This window comes from Sturnira hondurensis, unplaced genomic scaffold, assembly GCF_014824575.4.
Source record: "Sturnira hondurensis isolate 20B ecotype Veracruz unplaced genomic scaffold, ASM1482457v3 Scaffold0011512, whole genome shotgun sequence".
Classification (NCBI taxonomy): Eukaryota; Metazoa; Chordata; class Mammalia; order Chiroptera; family Phyllostomidae; genus Sturnira; species Sturnira hondurensis.
Window position 1 is genome coordinate 1146997 of NW_028084143.1, and position 19057 is coordinate 1166053.

Genomic DNA, 19057 nt, shown 5'->3' on the forward strand with positions numbered 1-19057 from the left:
TGAGAGTGCAGCGTAGCAGGTCTGCCCTGCTCAGGCGACGGCCCCTGTGCCCGCGCGGTTTCTGGGAATGAATGAATGGGTCAGTGAATGAATGAGTGACTGTGAGCTAACCCACCTCCCATTCATTCTCTAATCCAATGCTGTTCCTTCAGGGAGTGAAAGAATAATCAAGCATGACTTCATAGGAACTCAGTCAGGTGAGTGTGGTTCAGTTACTTAGAGAATCTAAGTTCTGTATTTTGTTTCAGGCAGGGCCCATAAGACAGTACCAGACGTAACTGTTTTCTTATCCTTGCGAATAAATTGTAACTCTCATCTAAAACCTCACTTCAGCCCAGATTTCCATGCCTCCATCTACACACGCACACGCTCTGCTAATCTAACAAAAGGGAGCTCTCCTTCCTCTTCCGATTCCCACGGCCTCCTCTGTGGGTTTGAGAGGCGAATGGTCAGGCGACAGGCAGCAAACGACAGTCAAGAAGGTAAAGCTTCAGTGTTCCAGAACGTTCAGAGAACCACAATTTACATTCACGGCAACGTGAGATAATCCCCACCGTTCTGCACTACACAGAAAAATAAGTCACATCCACAGAGTATGAAAAACCACACAAAACAGATGCACCCAGCAAGGAATTTCATTTCCATTTTTATTGGACGTATTTACTAAATCACTCACAGTGCGTAACAACTCACACATAATGCTGATCAGTCGTTACTTCCTTGTATCAGCCTTTGAACTTGATTGGCTTTCTTTAAGATGACACTGACAGAATGTCAGTCACCTTGAAGGCCAGGGGGCTGGGCCACACCAGCCCTCCCAAAGCCAAGGTTAATTAAGGGGCTCCAGCAACTGTTCTTCACCTCGGCGGACACGGTCTGCTGGGGACATGCCCTCCCTTGAACCCTCACTTCCACGTGAAGAGTGCTATTCCCAAACTGCTCCCTGCCACTCACGCCCAGTCCACACGGACTCATTTCGGATCCAGTCCCAGCACGAAATCATTTAATAAGCATCCCCGAAGGGGACCCTCCCAGCTTGGGGTTCTCGGGAACTCGACAAGGAAATCAAAAAAGGACGCTGCCTTCCTTTCAAGTTGAGGGATCGTCAACCTGCGGCTTGAGAACAAGACTTCGAAATGCAGGGTAGCTTCTGATTCAATGCAAATACCTTCCCAACTAAAGACTCCATTTAAAGCAGCAGCGTCTGAGTCGTAAGGAAACACTGACCCTCAGACAGCCAGGGGGCGGCTACCAAACGAAAGGCCTCGCCCACTGCCGTGGGGAGCAGACAGGCTCCGAGGCCAGTCACTTCTCACTGATCTCCTGTTGGACAGAAACAAAGCGGATAAACGGCAGGGACGAACTGCAGCATCTTCCCTCGGTTACTCACAATGTTTACGAAGAATGAAATATCCTGCAATTCACTGATTGGGCCATTTTGGTACACCTCATGGTTCTTACATTAAAAACAACTTTTTAAAAACTAGACGCACACGTCCACGTAAACGAATGTTTTCTTCTTGCCCTCCCTGCAAGCACCAAGAGCCAATCTGTGAGGAGAGGCAGGCTGACTTTCCAGCTACAAATCAAAGGCGCAGTTTTAGCTCGAGGCTTCCGTTTGCGTATCTTTTGCTATAGGACTGGTGGTGCTAAACAATGTTTCATTGAAGACATTTGTATTTAACTTAAAAAATGAGTCAAATGCTCCGGCTTCCTCTTTAAGGCCCCCCTCTCCAGCTTCTTACAAAGTCTGATACACAGAAGGCTGGCCTCTCGGAGCAGGGGTGAAATTTAAAGGGGCCGCTGCGCACCTGCAGGGTGGCCCGGAGCAGAGTTCTGTGCAGGGAAACCGCTGGTCTGGACGCTGCCTGAGGGTGGCGAGGACTTCATGGGGTGGAGAGGGTGTCCAGGCAGGCCCAGGCGGCATGGACCCCTAACTAACAAAAACGTGGATTTAAAAATTCACGAATTCAAATGTGTACCATTTTGGAAGACTACACTGAAAGAATTTTAAATGATCCATGCTAGGCTTAAAACCTTCAAGACTTGCAGAAATGGATGGATGGGTGGGTGTGCCAGTTTGGGAGGATTGCTACCAGGCAAATGGCTAACTCTAGTCCTGGCTGAAGTTAAAACGTATAACAGGCTTGTTCTAGTTTAATCAAGAGAAAAATCTGTATCTTCAGGGAATAACATTCTGAGACTCCAGGGAAACAAAGGCAAAATCACTTAACATCTAGAATAGCTTTAGTGAGATAATTTGCATTTAACACAAGGGAAGAATTATGCACAGACCAAGACAGTTGGACATGTCCTTGGGTAAGAAAAATAACAGCCAAAACTTTTAAATGGTAGCTTTTGTTTATTTGTTCTACCTAAAAATACTCGGTGTTTCCTAAGAAAGTCTCCTTTTTAAAATCATAGGCTTTAAATACCAAACATAATGATAATGCTAACATTTTAATGAACCAGATTTCCTGAAAGCTTTGAAAGTGTTTTCTAGTAGACCAAAACTAAAAATCGGAGAAGAATGTTGTAACCCAAAGGGAGAACATGGTGACACTGTGTCTGGGTCTGTGGCAGAAATCAACTTCTACAACAGATAAAGGGACTTCATCTTCGCCGTGAGACTCGCCGCAAATCTTTAACGCTACCACGGAAACAGAGGGATCTTACTGTACGATAAAACTTCTAATAACTGGCTTAACGTTTATTTGAAAAGGCTTCCATAGACTGTACTTTAGCTTCAAAGGTCTAAAGGATTTGCCTTGTATTATCTCCAAGTCTCATTTTCAATAAAGTAGTGTTTGTCTCGGATTTCCCGTACTCCTGCCACTACGTGTGATTCTTGGGGGACGAATGGACTGAAAGGGCAAAATGGGGACAAGAATCTGCGTTCTATCTCTGAGCCTCACGCACACGCGGTGCCCATACATATGTATGTGCTAACTTTCCCCATTTTCTATGGCTAATCTGTCTTCTATCTGAATATTAGACCAGTCAGAAGACCTTGAGGGTAGAAGGAAGTTTGTTCCTCCCCCGTATGGGTAACTAAATGTTATGTAATTAATATAAATAGAAAATTCATCTCCTTGGTTGCTCTAGCCATACTTCCAGGGTGCAACAGTCGTGTGTGACTTGTGGCCACTGCTGCAGACGGCACAGACGAGGGACACACCGTCGCGGACAGTGCTAGGGGACAGCACTGGTTACACAGGCGGAGGGCAGGGGGCGGAGAAAGGAAGTCCTCAGTTACCAGAGAAGGAAGTTCAGGAAGCAGACACGGTATTGTGTTATCTTGGAATGATCAGTACTTCTCTTACAGTGTGAAAAAATCCAGATGAGTGTCTTAAGTGGTTTTTATTTATTTTTATTTCAATTGTTTGAGAGAGCGGGGAAAGGAGAGAGAAAGAGAGGGAGAGAAACATCCATCAGCTGCCTCCCACAGGCCCCCCAGACCAGCGACTGAGCCCACAACCTAGGCACGTGCCTTGACTGGGAATGAAACCAGGGACCTTTCGCTTTGTGGGATGATGTCCGGGCCAACTGAGCCACACAGGTCAGGGCTACCTTACAGTGATTTTAACTAAAATGTGGGTGCCAATGATGTTAGAAAATGTTACTTAATCTGCATCTTGTTGAGTCGTCAGAAGGACAGTAGGAGGCGAACGAGAGCATAATCCCATCTCACAGATACTACACTCAGCCTAGGGCGCACGTGAATGACCCAAGATCACACAGGCATGGCCTGCGTTCCGGGCACACTCTCTCCCCACAGCCAGAGCTCTGCAGGCACCTGTAGGAACTTCTGGGACGGACAGAGAGTGTGCCCCAGACACCAGCAGGCAGTGCGGCGCATGGGCCGCCAGAGCCAGGTGGATGGCTTGCTCCTAATTAGGCATCATTCTTTCTCGTTTGCCTAACATTTTATTGATGCTGAGCCCTCGCCTTTTCTATCAGCAATGGAACAGCACCGCTTGCTCATTCCATCCTTGTGCCTACCCTCACCCACCCGCCTCTGAACTTCCCAAGTCCAGCCACTTCCTTTCATATGCTTCTCATGACGGCTTCTCGGAATGCCCCGCCCCAGTTCAACTGGAATGCGGTGGTGATTACGGTGAGTAATCTGATGTTCTCGTATTGCTTCAGACATACAAGTTTTGTTCTCTCAAACACCCTGCTAATAATCAAGGACTTCACGTTACGGAAGGAATTCTTGCAATGCACAGGAAAGTACTGAATCTGCTACAGGCTGAGCTACGACGAGATATCTCCCCTCAGACACTGGTCCAGGCGACCCAAGCAGCTGCTCTGCAACCTGTACAGTATTTCAGCTTTCACGCGGTCAACGCCCCATTAAATTGCTTAGGAAATGACCATTTCTCATGTATTGCACACTAAGAACTTTTCAGGGCTCTAAGTTGATTTCATGGGCACTACGCCAGCAGCTTTGGTCGAGAACGCCCTTGACCGCATTTTCTGAGGACCTGCAGGAGCAGTTAGGCCCTGCCGAGCCTTACCTGCGGGGTGAGCCATCTTCATGGGGCTGGACGATGACCACCTTCACGGTCACAGACGTCCGCAGCATGTCAATCATCTGCTCATGGGTCAGAGTGGCCACGGCCACCGTGCAGATCTCCACGAGGCGGCTCCCCTGGCGCAGGCCAGCCTTCCAGGCAAAGCCGAAAGGTTCCACGTCGGCAACAATTCCTTCGAAATTCACGTGGAAGCCAAGCTGGCCCAGTCCATTCCTCCTCAGGGTCATTTCCACGGTCTCGCAGCCTCTGGTCACTATCTGAGGGGACAGGAGACGGTTAGGGCCAGGCAGCAGTGGATGTCAGAATGTCAGGAAAGCGGCAAGTGCTCGCCATGCACCAGCCTGTGGACACCCTGGCCGGCCTCTCGGACCCTCTCCTGGGGACTGATGGCCCTTGCTGGCCTGGGGACAATTCAGCTCCGCTGTGGCCAGTCGGCCAGGCTCCTTGGCACTTGCTACCAGGCCAGTGTGCAGGGCGGTCCTTTGCCACCTGGCCACCTCTTGGGGCCACAGGCAACCCCGAGCTGCAGCGGCTCCCGGGCTCGCTCTTCCCAAGAGTACAGTACATGGCAGGGCCACAGAAAGGGACATGGAGGGAGGGGTCTGCAACCCACTCGATGCACTGTAGCACCAAGAACTAGCTCAGACCACCCTCAAAAGTGCTTCCCGGGAGCAGCTTCCATGCCCAGGAAGAAAAACCCGAGCTCACTAAATACCATTTGCACACGGCATCCCTTACTTGTGGGAAATAATGTTGGGAGGTATCGCACCAATACCCCGAAAGCACAGAAATAAGGTATCAAGTTTCAGTTAAGAAAAGGCTCCATTTCTGTGAAACCTGCTCTGAGTGTACAGATTCCTGAAAGACCTTTAACTGCAGGTACAGCTGTGGGACTGGGGAGGGTTCTGGGTCCCACCCTGTGCCTGAGGTTTCCATGGTGACCACCCAGGGTACACATCACCATCAGCTCCTCACAGACACACCTGCCAGTCTTGGGGAAGGGACCGCTGCTTTCAGTCACTGATGACATTTTGAAAGACTGAAGTTTACAAAGTTACGACCTAATTGAGAACTGGTGACAAAGTACCTTTGTAAAACATACAATCTGACTAGATTTTTCATCACTCTTTTTTTTGGCTTCATTTCAACTAAACCCCTACCAAAGATGACATATGACATGTGCCCCGCCTCCTTTCCAATATTAACACAATTTCCATCAGAAATTGGACACCCACCTATCAGACTCAAAGGCAAGCTTCTCTGAAGTCCCACCCGTTCCGGTCTGTCTCTCTCCTGGTTTCCTCCAACCACCCGCCACTTCCCCACCTTTGCTGCTATTTCCTGCTTCTCAACATTCGCAAAGGCTCCAGGACCCCATTCCATTTTGTTGGAGTTCCTCACATCCATACCTGGACTCAGTTATCACATGGAAACGGCGGCCCCCTATCCACGCACCCAGGGCTGGCTACAGAACCTGTGTGGCCAGGGGCGCAGTGCAAACCAGTGCAGGGCCCCGGGGTCAGAAATTATTTGGCCTGTGGAGTCAGCAAGAGGAGAGGACTGAACCAAGCCTGGGCCCTTGTGAGAGTGGTCCTGGCTGCCGGCACAGGCCACGCACCCAGGGAGCTGGCCTGCCTGTCCCTCTGCACTAAGTTCCCGCTCCCCTCCTGCCTTTGCCTGAGGAGCAGATGCCCCCCACTTCACCTCCCTCCGCCACAGAACGCACACTGAGCTTGCATCTGTCGCTCCCAACATCGCCAGGAGGACCTCGAGGACCATGAGGCCCTCCTTCTTTCCGTTTCTGCTGCCGCTGCCCCGCGCCACCCTCAGGTGCCGCTCCCACAGGTCTCTGGGGGATCTGCCCCCCCGCACCTCCAGTGCAAGTCATCCCAGACACAGAAGGTATCTCCTCGAATATAGTGCAGACATCCGGCACCTGAGTCACATTAGCGACACAGCCACTTTCTAGGAAAGTGGCAGGATGGGGACCACAGAACGGTGACTGTGGGAGAGCCTACAGGGACGTGCATTGCGGCGGCTGGTGAAGAGGCATTTGTGCGTGTTGTATTTTCAGGAGCACAGATTACGGTAGCTTGGAGGGTCTCCTAGAGAGAAGCACTTGCAATATTCCCGAAAGCACAGTGAGTCCTGAGACTCCGGGAAAACTCAGTGCTCCAGGCACACAAAGTAATCAGGCCCTCTGCCACCCCAAAGGCACAGCGAGGCTGGCACGGGCAGGGCCGACACTGCTGTTGACCCACGGAGGCCTTTCCCTGCAAACAGTGCCTGCAAGTAGCGTTACTTCTCCAGGGCTGGCGCGCCCTGGCCTGAGTGTGTCTCTTGTGTGCGACTTTGAATAACGAAGGGGGGATTCACCCTCTGTGGGAGGACAGGGGCAAGAAATGGGTACAAGTTCTCCTTCTTCCCAACCGGCAATTGACTAAACCTTTTCTAATCAATAAAATATACATCCCTCGGGGGACGATTTCCACAAGTAATTCTTTTGCCATGAAATGTTTTGTTCTTATATTTTATTTATTCATATAATTCTATTGTATATAGTCAGACTAAAATCTGTACCTTCCTTTGTTAAAATTAGGAGTAGAGATACAACTGTTAAACCCATGGGCATCGTATTTAGGGGTTTGTATTAAAGAAAAACAGTAAAAAAAATTTTTGTGACTTATTTTTGTGTGTGTGATTCCATAAAACCTCCTTAAGAAATGGGGGTTGTGAGATGAGTAACATATTTAACCCGGCAGCCTACACAAAACACCTATGCAGAAACACACACACAGTGGCAGATGCGAAAAGCACGTACTGGTTCGTAGGGTCAGCAGCAACTCTGGGGAGGTAGTGACAGGGGCACCTCTGCAGACACACTATCTAGACAAGGCCCCTGCCTTCCCTCCACGTACTACAAAAATCTACCCGACGCTCCCTCTTGAAAGCTGGCTTCCCTCCTCCCGTCCAGTCGACTGGTAACGGGGGCTTCTCCCCCACTCGTGTATTCCGAGACAACAGAGTAATGAAGCTCTGGGTCCCGGAGAAGCAGGAAGGCATTCCCTGGGAGGCATGATCACGGCGGGACTTCCCCCGTGAGAGCCAACACGAATGGGGACCGCCGCCCCAGGAGGGCAGGAAGATAATAAAACGCGTACGTACTCCCAGGCGCTGGACGATCTCCCGAATGTCGTCGGCACAGTCCTCCACCGAAGACAGGAGGATGCACTCCCCCCTCTCATAGAACACCTTGATGCTCCTGAGTCCCGAGGTCCACCCGATGACGTCCCTGCAGGAACAGTTGAAGACCACGTTCCTGGAGTCCTTTTCAATGAGCATGATGAACTCGTTGGAAACCCCAAGCAGACACTCGATGTTGGCAGACTGGCCGAAGTCCAGCGCTACCACGTGCCACATGATCGCCCCGACGCTGAACAGATGGGCGTCCTTCCTCGGCTTGACCTTCTCCTTCTTCTTGGCACCCAGCGTGATGAAGCTGAACTTCACCGAGGTATCCACAGTGGCGGTCGTGACGAAGTTCTCCGCCAGGTCCTTCAAGTACTCTTGCCTCGTCCGAGTGGCCATCGCTCGGAACTTTTCCGATTTGTGGGCTGCATTTTCTGCGTTGATCACCTTGGCTAAAAGGAAGTCCCGAAACACGGCTGACTTTGGGAAAGTTACGCCTTTGGGAATCGGTGGGCCAAACGGTGGCACATCTTTTGACCTAGAAACTCCAACACTGAGGAAGAAAAAAAGAAACAAGACGAGCTGTTTAGCCACAATACTTGCCTTCGGAAGGCTGACGCGTGCACACACTTTCAACTTAGCCGTCTGTTTTGCAGCTACTGGCTATCCTAATTTCTGGACACCAAGTTTTAATTTATCGGTTTGTATTTAACCTAGCAGACAAGGCGTGTTATGGGCTGAGTTGTGCCCCCTCAAAATTTATATATTGAAGTGCTAACCCCCAGCGTCTGGGAACGAGACTCTGTTAGGAGGCAGGGTCTTTAAAGAGATGAAGTCAAAATGCATGCATGAGGGTAGGCCTTCATCCAGTCCGACTGGTGTCCTCACAAAAGACTGGGTCACTCGGAGAAACCAAGGACATGCCCTGTGAGGACACAGGGTGAAGACACCATCTGCCAGCCAAGGAGAGAGGCTGTGGGGAAAACCAAAGCTGCCGATGCCCTGACCTGGGCAGTCCGGACTCCAGACCCGTGAGGATGGAATCTGTGGTAGTCGGCACGGCCGCCCGAGGTAAGATGGGGGCTGGGCAGAGGGTGGGCATGGATGCACCACACACGGGACACCCAGTTCCCGCCTGTGCCAGGCTGGTCGCCCGCTCCGTGGCGCATCCTCAGGACAACAGTGACACTGCCGTCAGAAGTGAGGCTGGCCCCGGGGGCGGACTGGGCTGATGCCACTGCCCTGGACACGAGGGTCATACTTACACTGCCAAGACTCTGAAGGGGCACGTTTTTAAGGAAATAGTCACCTGATCACATTCCGAAAATATAAATGAATATTCCACAGGCGTAGTGTTAAGCGGTTCCAGGGACTGGGAAAAAGCAAATGCACAGTGACCCTACCAACCACCTTCACGCATCAGAACCAATGGTGTTGCCCCATGTTGAGCAGGCATTTCAGTCGTCTCAGATCCATGTTGGAATGCGACCAACTACGAAGAGTTAATTAATAAAGTAACAAGTAAAAGACCGGAAGGAGGGAGGGAGTGAAGCCCACGGCATCTACTCCCCAACTGCAGACCAAGAATCTGCACTAATCCCACATCTGCCCAGGCCGGTAGTTGCTACGCTGGGATAAACAAAGGAAGCAATCTAGGTTCCATCTTCATCAAGCAGAAAATTCTGAAAGAGATGAATTAAGGCACGCAACCATTCCGTTCCAATCGGTTGCCAGGTGTGAATTCATTTTCTGGAATGTGGTGGGCCAGACTCTAAAAAGCTCCCGGTCTGCAGGCAGCTCCTGAGTTTGCTGGGGCCTGCACACCCCGCAGAGAGTGAGTCACTTTCTGGAACTGAGCAGCGACACTGAGGACCGGCCTGGGGGGAGAGCTGCTTAGTCAGGATGAAAGGGGAGGGTGGGATCGCTTCCTATTGGACAGACACACCACACTCATCAAGGGTGGCACGCCTGCTCCCTGCTAGAGGGTGGTGTCAGGGATTGACTGGTGTCCTCAAAGGAAGGTCCTGAACACGTCCCACACGGAGCAGAGCGCTGACCCGAAGCTGCCCGTCTGGACTGTGATTCGTCCACCCTCACCCTGGTGCTTCTCCTCTCCTCCAATCACTGCACCCAGTGGCCTCTCTGTGCACTGGAACATGCCCTCCCCGGACCGGGCGGAATTCATTCCCCAATGATCACTCTGTGATCGCCTCACAGAACGGTGGAGCCCGAATCCCACCTGACACCTTGCAGGATGTCTCTTCTGCACTTAGCTCTGTGGATTTTAAGCCCTGACCTCGGCTTGTAAGCACTTAAAGCCAAAGCTTCGGGGAAACTTTTTCTAGCTAAAATATGCTCCCAGACAGTTCTCAGTGCGGGACTCCTTTTTGCTCCAAACCACCAACCCCAGTATCTACTTGGACCCCCTCTGCAGGATGACACAGGCCTGCTCCACACTTGGCCATCCTGTGCAGCTGAGATCAGAGTTGCACGAGAAAAGCAGTGGAATTTGCACACGGCTGCTCTGATTTATGCCACACCCTGGGGATGGGGATCGGTGACAGGTCCCCCGCTATAAAATTCACACAATCCCTAAGTCTTCCGAGCAGAGCTGAGGGCAAAAGGGACATTCTTTTGCTTGATTTAGGTAAGTCTCAATGGGTGGAAACAAGAAAAATTTTCAGAACAAATTGTACCCCGAGAACTTGATAATTTTTTCGATTTTGATGTAAGACCCGACCCCCAAAAGCAACAATGCAGAGGCGTGCTTTCCTTAACATGCAACGTGGAGGGTTTTCACGTGGCAACTGGTGCCCCCAGCTCCACCACTCAGAGAGACTCCAAGATAATTACTTAACCTGTCAGTGCCTCAGTTTCCTCATCTGTAAAAGGGAGGTCAAAACAGCACCAACTTCAAAGGCCCACTGTGAGGATCCAACAAAACAATGCCTGTAAAGCTACTGTGACCCAACTACTGTGATTATTATTGTCATCAGTGATGATCAAGTTAACAAGATCACCTCATTTTTGTCAGGAGGGGCTGCACACGGAGTTGTCTAGAGTGGAAGTCACCACTCTGGGTAGACGATCCCTTCACTTCAGCTGACGGCAACCAAGCCTGTGCAGCGAGGGGCTGTCTCATTGGGTCAGGAAGGGATCTGTTTTGCTGTGAGTTTATTTTGGAGAGTACACAGACACATAAATCTCTCCGAGTCAGCTTTGCAGTGGCTGCAACTAATAAAGAGAATCATATAAAAAAGACAAGTGATCTGTTGCATTTGCTTTTCCAGTTTCAGGCTAAAACCACGTCACGCAGAGGTTTGGGGACGTTGCCTGCTCATCTCTCTGTTGGTCCAGGTGGACTCAGCTCTCCTTGGGTGAGGATGCTGCCTCCGTGGTGCAGGCCCCAGAGACCACCTGTGTGAGGTGAGAGTATCTCTTCCACACGTGCAGATGCGACCCTTGCTGGGCAGTGTGACCCACCAGCCACCGGAACCGCGCCTCTGCCCTGTGTGGCACCTCGGGTCCTCCTTGGCCAGACTGCCTGCCACAGCACCTGCACGAAGCTCGTGGCGTTGGCACCAGCACTGTCTGTGCAAGCGTCACGCTCACACAGGATATTTCTTCTTCCTCTTTTTGAGTATTAGTGCGTGGATCTGAGCATTAGGCCAGTGGTATTTTACTCGGATACACAGGAAAATCGCCACGGAAAAAAACACGCAGGTGCCCAGGCCTACTGTGTCAGAACACCGCACAGAGGGGTCAGCGACCTGCTGAGCTTAACACGCTGCCTGTGAGGCAACAGGCAGGCTGAGGCCTCTCGGCTTCTATGCCGTGTTCTTTGAAGAGGGGCCGGGCACGGGCTGGGCATGTCAACTGGCAACCTCTCACGCACAGACTGGTTCCTCTGCCTTGAAACAGCCTCGCTCTTTGGTCTTCATAGCACCCCCCCCCCCCCACTCTCACACCCACACCTGTGTGCCCCACCCAGGCCCGTCGGCAGTCGGTAGCAGGCTGGCCGTGACCATATGAAGACATTAGAAGAAATAACCTATGACAAGTGCCAGGGCCTCTCCACTTGTTCTGCTCTTTATTCTTCACAACTACACACTAAAGTTGGTACTATCATCCCCACGTTTAAGAGAAGAAATCAAAGGCCCTGAAAAATAAAACAGTTTATCCCAAGCACCCCCATCTTGGGTTAAAGACCCGCTCTTTTCCCGGAACCCCACGTAAGACTTTCCAGGGGCAGCTGTTTCCTCTTTCTCGGGAGGAAAGAAGAAACGCAGGCCTGGTCGGAAACAGCCTTGGGATTGTGAGGCACGGTCTGAGGCACGGGGGTAGCAGCTAGAAATCACCAGGGCGAGCGGGAGCCCTGTGGACAGGCAGACCCGCAGGGTGAGCGTTCTCAGAAGCCGGGATGGGCAGCAGAGTTTCGCCACGGCAATGGTTTCTTCTGCTCGGGAAGAACTGAAATGGCCACATCATCTACCTCCCAGCCTGGGAACGATTAATTTAGGGTTTTGGCATGGACTGGAGGAAGTTTTTAAGGGGAAAATAGAGGAAGTGTATAATTTATGATTCTCAGCCAGGAGGCACTTTATTTTTTTTTTTTCAAAAATGGCAAGAAGGCAACTTATGACAGAAAGTACCTGAGTGAAGACAGAGGGAAATATAATTAGGGGGAAAAAGGATAATTATGGGGTTAAAAAATAATAACTGGAGAACAGCAGCAACATCTAGGGAAAGGGCCTGTTGCAATCAACTTGGGGAACGAGGAGCCGCGGACGGACGACTCACCTGTAACACACGTTTTCTGTGCAGGGATTATGCGCACGGACTATGACAAAGACGTGCTGAAAGTGGGACCGGATGCTCTTCGGAGTGAAAGGAAGTGCTCCCGGCTCTTGGAAGACAATGGTCACGATGTCATTTCCTATGTGCCTTTTCCTCAGAAGCTGCAGGCAAGACCGTGAGTACAGACACAGAGTCACCAACGAGACTTTCGGTAAAAACGAAATATGTAAACATATGCAATGCACTCATCTCCCAATGGAAAGAAGTTACTTGGAAAAGCAGGGTCTTCCGGGGAAGCCAGTGCTCCCACGTGTGGCCCAGGCAGAGTGAGCTGGGCGGTCGAGAGGCCTCCGGAAAGAAAAGCCTAAACCCAAGGTCACCTCTTTCAACTTGCACTCTCTCCCCTCTACTTCATCCTTTTAAGCCTAAAATAGCAGCACATTAGAGCTCAAAATGCTTTGAGGAATTTTAGGATTTATGTTCTTCAGCTTAAAGGAGGAAACAGAGTCCCAGAGTGCACAGATGTGTCAGAAGTCACACCCTGGGGCATGGGGGGCCTGTGTCTTGTGCTTCCACACAACATGTGTTTCTGCAACACAAACACACAATACTGTTGTAGTGGTGGCTAATATACACAAACTCATTAACTGAAATTCGGTATTTTAAATGTAACTCGGAGACACAGAATTCCATCAGATTAACAGCTGGAAAACGCAACAGTCTCTACTCTGGTAAATTACAGTGTGGCGGCAGAGGAGGAGCCCAGGGCAACAGTAACCTCTGAACAGTCAGCACCTTCACTTCCATGTTCCTTCTCCCGAGGGCGCCCCTCCCCACCAAGTTTCTCCTAGACAACTCAGCTCTGCTTAGATACCACCTCACCTAACAGGACCGCCCTGAGCAAGCCCAGGTAGGTGCTGAGCCCACACACCCACACACCCAAGCCTGTCTCTACGACATTAGTGGCCGTGCACAGAATATTGCAATGGTCCGTTTACTTCCACTGTTGGTCCCGTGACAGCAGGGAACATGTCTCACTGCCTTTTGATTTCCCAGTTTTTAATGGCCTCCCCGACACAGCAGGCTCCAATACACATTTGCCAAATGAATAAACAAATGACAGAAATACAGTCACAGCCACACACAGGGCACTCTGTCAGTCTACGCAAGCAAAGCCACTGCATCTGGGCTCCCAGCTGTGCTCCTGGGTTTGAACCCATCAGTAATCCTCACAGAAGTGCTGATGTCACTGCGGGGAGGGGTGATCTCACAGCCGTGAGTCTCTACCAGTAATAACAGACAGCACTCTTGCTCTTGAATTTATTTGGCACCTACGGAACACATATCACTCACTGTAGAGAGCTTAAGTTCCACTTTTAGAACCTTTCAAATGCAGGCATGAAAAGGGTTTCACCATCAGGCCCCAAACTGGAACAGAGCACAGCAAAGGGCCTGGGTGGTGGGGACGCGGCCGCATTCCTCCTCCCACAGTTCTCTGGAGCCAACTAAACTGCTGAGTCACACGGTGAAAATTCCTAGTTAAAACCCCACGATGAAAGCTAGAAACACACGAGAGTCATCTTGCCATCAGGGAAATTTTGAAACATTTATTAACCTATATTGATACAAACCCAATGAGTCTTCTGTATTTTTTAAAATTTTGCTAGATATTTCAGTAAAATGTGTCATTTCGGATGCATGTAAAAATTCCGTAACAAACTCGATCATGTTCACTGTGTTACCCTTCACCCACACTATGGTGGACACAGATGTTAACCATGAAAAATATTTCATGTAAAGGAAAGAAATGGCAGCAAAGATAAGCACCTAGAACAAACCTCAACAGAAAAGCTCAAAAATTGTACCGGGCTGAGATTCTCTTCCCTCAGTTCCCCAGTGACAGAAGCATGTGATTCGTATGTATTGTAACAGGACAAGGAAACTTCAGGAACAAACAACAAGTTAAAAAGTAGCTAAAATATGTAACATGGTGTTAAACATATCTGGTGAACACGGAACACAATAGCTTACACTATACTTGATACCCTTGAAACACAAGAATTCTCAGATTAACAAACAGAACAGAAGGTGGAAGCCACAGTGGCCATCAGAGTCCCCCACTTCCCACCCCCTTCCAGGCCAGGCCTCCCGGAGACAGGCCCTCTCAAGCACAGGTGCTGGGTGGGCGTGGCCTCCTAGGTTGGGTGTGGCCTCCTTAGTTGGGCTTCCTGGATGTGACCAGAGTAAGGGCACACAAGACAGCTCTTCCCATCCATTTGCTCCTCCCACTGAGGGAAGGCGGGGCCATCCCACACTGAACTGCAGGTATATTTAAAGCACAGGGGCTAAAGGGAACTTGGAAGACTGGTTACCTCGACAACGTCAAACCGCTCTGTCCCTCTCTGAGAACACTCTTTTGCTTTGTCAAGCGGGCCCAAAACATTTTTAGAAGTCTCATTCATTTTTCACCATGATCACAAAAGGCAGTGTGCAGAAAAAATAAAATCCAAAACTCTTTGTAGAATAAAATAAGAAAATTTCACACCTTGTCCATTAACAGCACGCTTGAACTTGACTAGAGGCTAAAGAAACAAAACATCTGGAAAGTTAACCAAAACAATATTCACTGTTTCCTAAGATCCTATCGAGCATTACAGAAATAATTTCTTGGATGTCTTATAAACGGTCAATGTTTTCTTCCGTGGTTAGTGGTGCTTTTTTCCTAACTGGTCAGTGATATTCTGTATAACTGGGGTCTGGAAATGGGAGGGAAATGTGTGTCAACCCAGGAGCAGACGCAGCCCCACACACCAGGGAGGCGGGCCCCTGATTAGCATGCGTTATTTGTTTGGGCATTAGAAAATAACACCCACTAGGGTTAACTTCTCCTTTCTATAGACACTTGAAGCTCGTAACACTTCCTTAGCACCAAGAGAGCCAACGAAGTGTCTTCGACTGCAAGAGTGAGTTAATAAATATTGTATTAGACAGATTTACATAGTGAGTTCCACAAAATTTCCAACACTCGATTCAAGCTGTGAAACAGAAATAAGAGCTTGTTATGACAAGGAAAGTGGAAATGTGATTCTTCACCCAATTCCATGGCAAAAGGCACACAGACGCCCCCGAAATAGCTTGTAGGGCTCATTCTCCACCCCCTAAACGAAGGTCGGGACTCGCTGTGAAATGGTGCAACAATCGAAACCAAGCGGAAACAAAACGCTCTCAGGCAGCTATGCGTGGGTCAGGGGGGCCTAAAGGTGAACGAGGCAGATGTTGAGCCTCTCTGCAAGTAGATTCATTTGCTAATTTTTTAGAACCTAGCAAGATAGAAGGAAAAAAGCAGGTTGCACCAAACTCTGGAGGGGAGAACAAAATGGGAGGCACAATATGAAAGAGGCAGTTGGGATGTGGTTCAGGAGCCTCAAAGAGTGAGAGTCAGAAGAGAAAGCTGAGCCCGAAACCAGAGAAGGCCAGACTCAAGAGACGTCCTTGTCTTAAGTAGCAAACATGTGAAAAAGAGCATGATTCCAATGAGAAAACTACATCATTTAATGGTTGCAAGTTCGGAAATTCAAAGAGATGAGCTCAGAACTGAGCGAAAAGTTAAATGCATCTCCATAAAAAAACAACCCCAAGTCCTGGATCTTAGTCCTTGGGTTGGAAGCTGAAGTCCAGTCCGGAGGAATGGGGCTGCCCAAGGCTCCTCCACCTCTCTCTCTCTGACTGATCACCACCCGCCCTCCACTGCTGCCCGCCCTTCAACACACCAAGTTGGTTCTGCCACAGCCATTCTGCACCCGCTAACCCTTTGCCTGGGAAGTTTCTCCCCTGTTACACCGAGCTTCTGAATTTTACACGTGCACACATAACACACCCAACACACCCCTCATAAACTCTACTCCTGACTGTGCACAGTGGTTAGAATTTCGCTTTGATTTTTTAGAGATATCTAGTTTCCTGTGGGAAGACATGGGAAGCGTGAGCACAGAGCAGTATTCTCAGTAGTCAGAAGGGTAGGCGTACAGAAGCTGAACTCGGAGAGAAGGACAGCCCCGCCCACCAGCTCCCGGAAACACTGAACGCTGGCCAAGCCGTCATCTCAGACCTGCGGAAGCTCCCGTAAAACTTAATTACTGCTTCCAGGATCCATCACTGAGTTATCATTTTCATATAACCAACACAGGATATGACTTTAAATATTTAATGTTAAATATTATGTAAAATACAAACTATTTTAACAAGAGTAAATGTACCTAACAGTTAAGTGAGGCTGAATGTTTGGCAAATGGAGAAGTAAAAATAAACCAAGATGTAGATTTGTGATGATTTCACAACTAAGTGAAAATAATGGGATTATGAAGCTACACATATCTGTCTTCTGACACTGGGCAATACCAACCGTTATTCTAAACAAAAATTCTTACTATTGAACTCTTATTACCATTCCTATTTAGGGCCTGGGAATAAAGCAAATTATGGAGAGCTGAAGAGGCACTTGATTCTTCCAAAACATTCCACACTGTAGGTGAACCCGGGTGCAGCTGAGACCGGCTCGTTGGCACCTTGGGAGAGAGATTTCTGCAGTGCTGAACGGTTTCTTAGCTCAGCTGTACCAGTGAGGGACTCAGAGAAGTCAGGACACACACCCTGCCAGGCAGGGGTCGACCTGCTGTCTGAGTTACGTGGAGAGGGGGCTCAAACCTAGTCAGCTCTGCCCCCATTATCTCTGCAGATGTCAAGCCCATCGCTCGGCGGGGACCAGCATTCTTCAGATGGAATCTCAGAAACCTACAGGCTGGGTCTCACTGTGTAGGGACCTCGGTGGGGCTCAGTGCCCCCTCCAGGCAGAGCGTCGCCAACTTTACGCATGTGTTAGAAAGAAAATCACCAAGTGCCAGGCACCAGGCTCCCTTCATCTGTTTCAGATACTTCATCTGAAGGAAAGGTTTCTCTGCCAAAGTGAAGTTTAAAGCTCATCTGTGGAGTTCTTTCCACTGATAACACCCTGACTGCTTTCCTGTGATTGGTCCACCAGACAAGCAGGAGGGAAAACACCCCGGGGAGACAGCCCGGTGAAAGGGGGCTGACCGCCAATCAGGCCCCGAGACCCGAGGGACACGCTGCAGAGGGAAAGCCCTCCAGGAGGGGGCTTCTTATCGCTCCCCGGTCTGGCTAGGTTTTCTCTGTACGAGGCAAACATTCCAAACATTGACTCTTTCGCTGTGGTGAATCCTCTAAAGATTTTTAATGCATCTTGGAACCAGCTTTCGGCTTGATTTATTGTTAGAATAAACGTAGGAAATTACATCTGATGTGGACGAGTCTGGACCAGTTAAATACTCCCAAATACCACGGTGCCAATCAGGCCAAAGCTCCAGGCACAATTCACATGCAGGCCACTTAGCTGCGCTAAGTCCTGGGGCCTCCAAATGCAGGCGTGAGCCCAGCTGGTCACTTGGCATGAATGTGACCTGTGGGTGCGGGGGTGGGGTGGGGAGGGGGGGAGGGGGGAGGTGAAAGGGATGGAGTCAGCAGAATCCCTAGCAAATTTGGAAAGTACACGTTCCAAGACTGTACGGTGACATCATTTATCCGTGAACAGAATATTCTGATGACAACTCATGATTAGCCAAACACTGCATGTTAAAGTAAAAGTAATTTTATGAAATTACTGATAAATGAGTCCCTTGCTTTCTTAACTACTCAGGCCTTAGTTTTACTTAATAGATCTTTGGGATTGGAAACAGGAAAATAAAATGCAAATAAAGACACCTAAAATACTTACGCTTTCTGTCTAGTAAATGATAAAACCACAGTGACTTCCGCAACTTACAGAACATGCTCTGTGCCAGGCACAACATTACGTGCGGACGTGTATTACCTCGTCTAATTCCAATCACCATCTAAGGAAGGCTGGATAATTAATTCAATAAATGCTTACAGGCTGCCTACCACGTTCTGGGTACCATTCCAGGTGTTCAGAGACACCTTGGTGGGGAAAAAAGAGAGGAAAGTCTTTGTCTCGAGGGATAACACCAAAGCATAGAACACTTTGCCCAAGGTCACAAAATTAGTAGCTAGGATTTAAATTCACGAACTGAATCCTAGCCACTAGCTTTGGGATACATGTTTTAAATCTCCAGTTTGGGGCGTTTAAAACACCCACCCACCCCTTTACTCTCCACCCCCTCTCTCTCCATACACATTTGTTTGTGGGTCGGACTTTTCAAGGATAGTTTCACTGAAAATAGAGTGGGGGGGACAGGCACAGAGAACTCCTAAACCCACACATTTCAGTTTCTATACAACAAAAACAGGGTGGAAAAGCCAGCTTTAAGCTCTGGCAGCAGTGAAGTCAAAGACTTCAAAACCGCAGAGGCTGCCCATGAGATGCGGAGCCCAAGGGCACCAGCAGGGAGGGACCCGGGGGGCTCTGCGGGTTGAAGCCTGGGCCACAGACACCGGCTCTCTCTCCGCCCGCGGGCTGCCAGGCGCTCATGCCCTGCGGAGGCCCCATCTGAGCGGCGATG

At 49.6% G+C, this 19057-nt stretch overlaps 1 protein-coding gene across 3 annotated transcripts in view; it reads right to left on the reverse strand.

Moving 5' to 3' along the window:
• SIPA1L2 (signal induced proliferation associated 1 like 2) overlaps window positions 1-19057 on the reverse strand; it is a 185095-nt gene that overhangs the window by 45151 nt on the left and 120887 nt on the right. For all 3 annotated transcript variants that reach the window (XM_037060249.1, XM_037060250.1, XM_037060248.1), the window contains exons 7-9: window positions 12528-12685; window positions 7704-8280; window positions 4521-4795 (exon numbers count right to left, since the gene is read on the reverse strand). In XM_037060249.1, coding sequence (XP_036916144.1) covers window positions 4521-4795; window positions 7704-8280; window positions 12528-12685 — 1010 coding nt within the window. The remainder of the gene's footprint in view (window positions 1-4520; window positions 4796-7703; window positions 8281-12527; window positions 12686-19057) is intronic.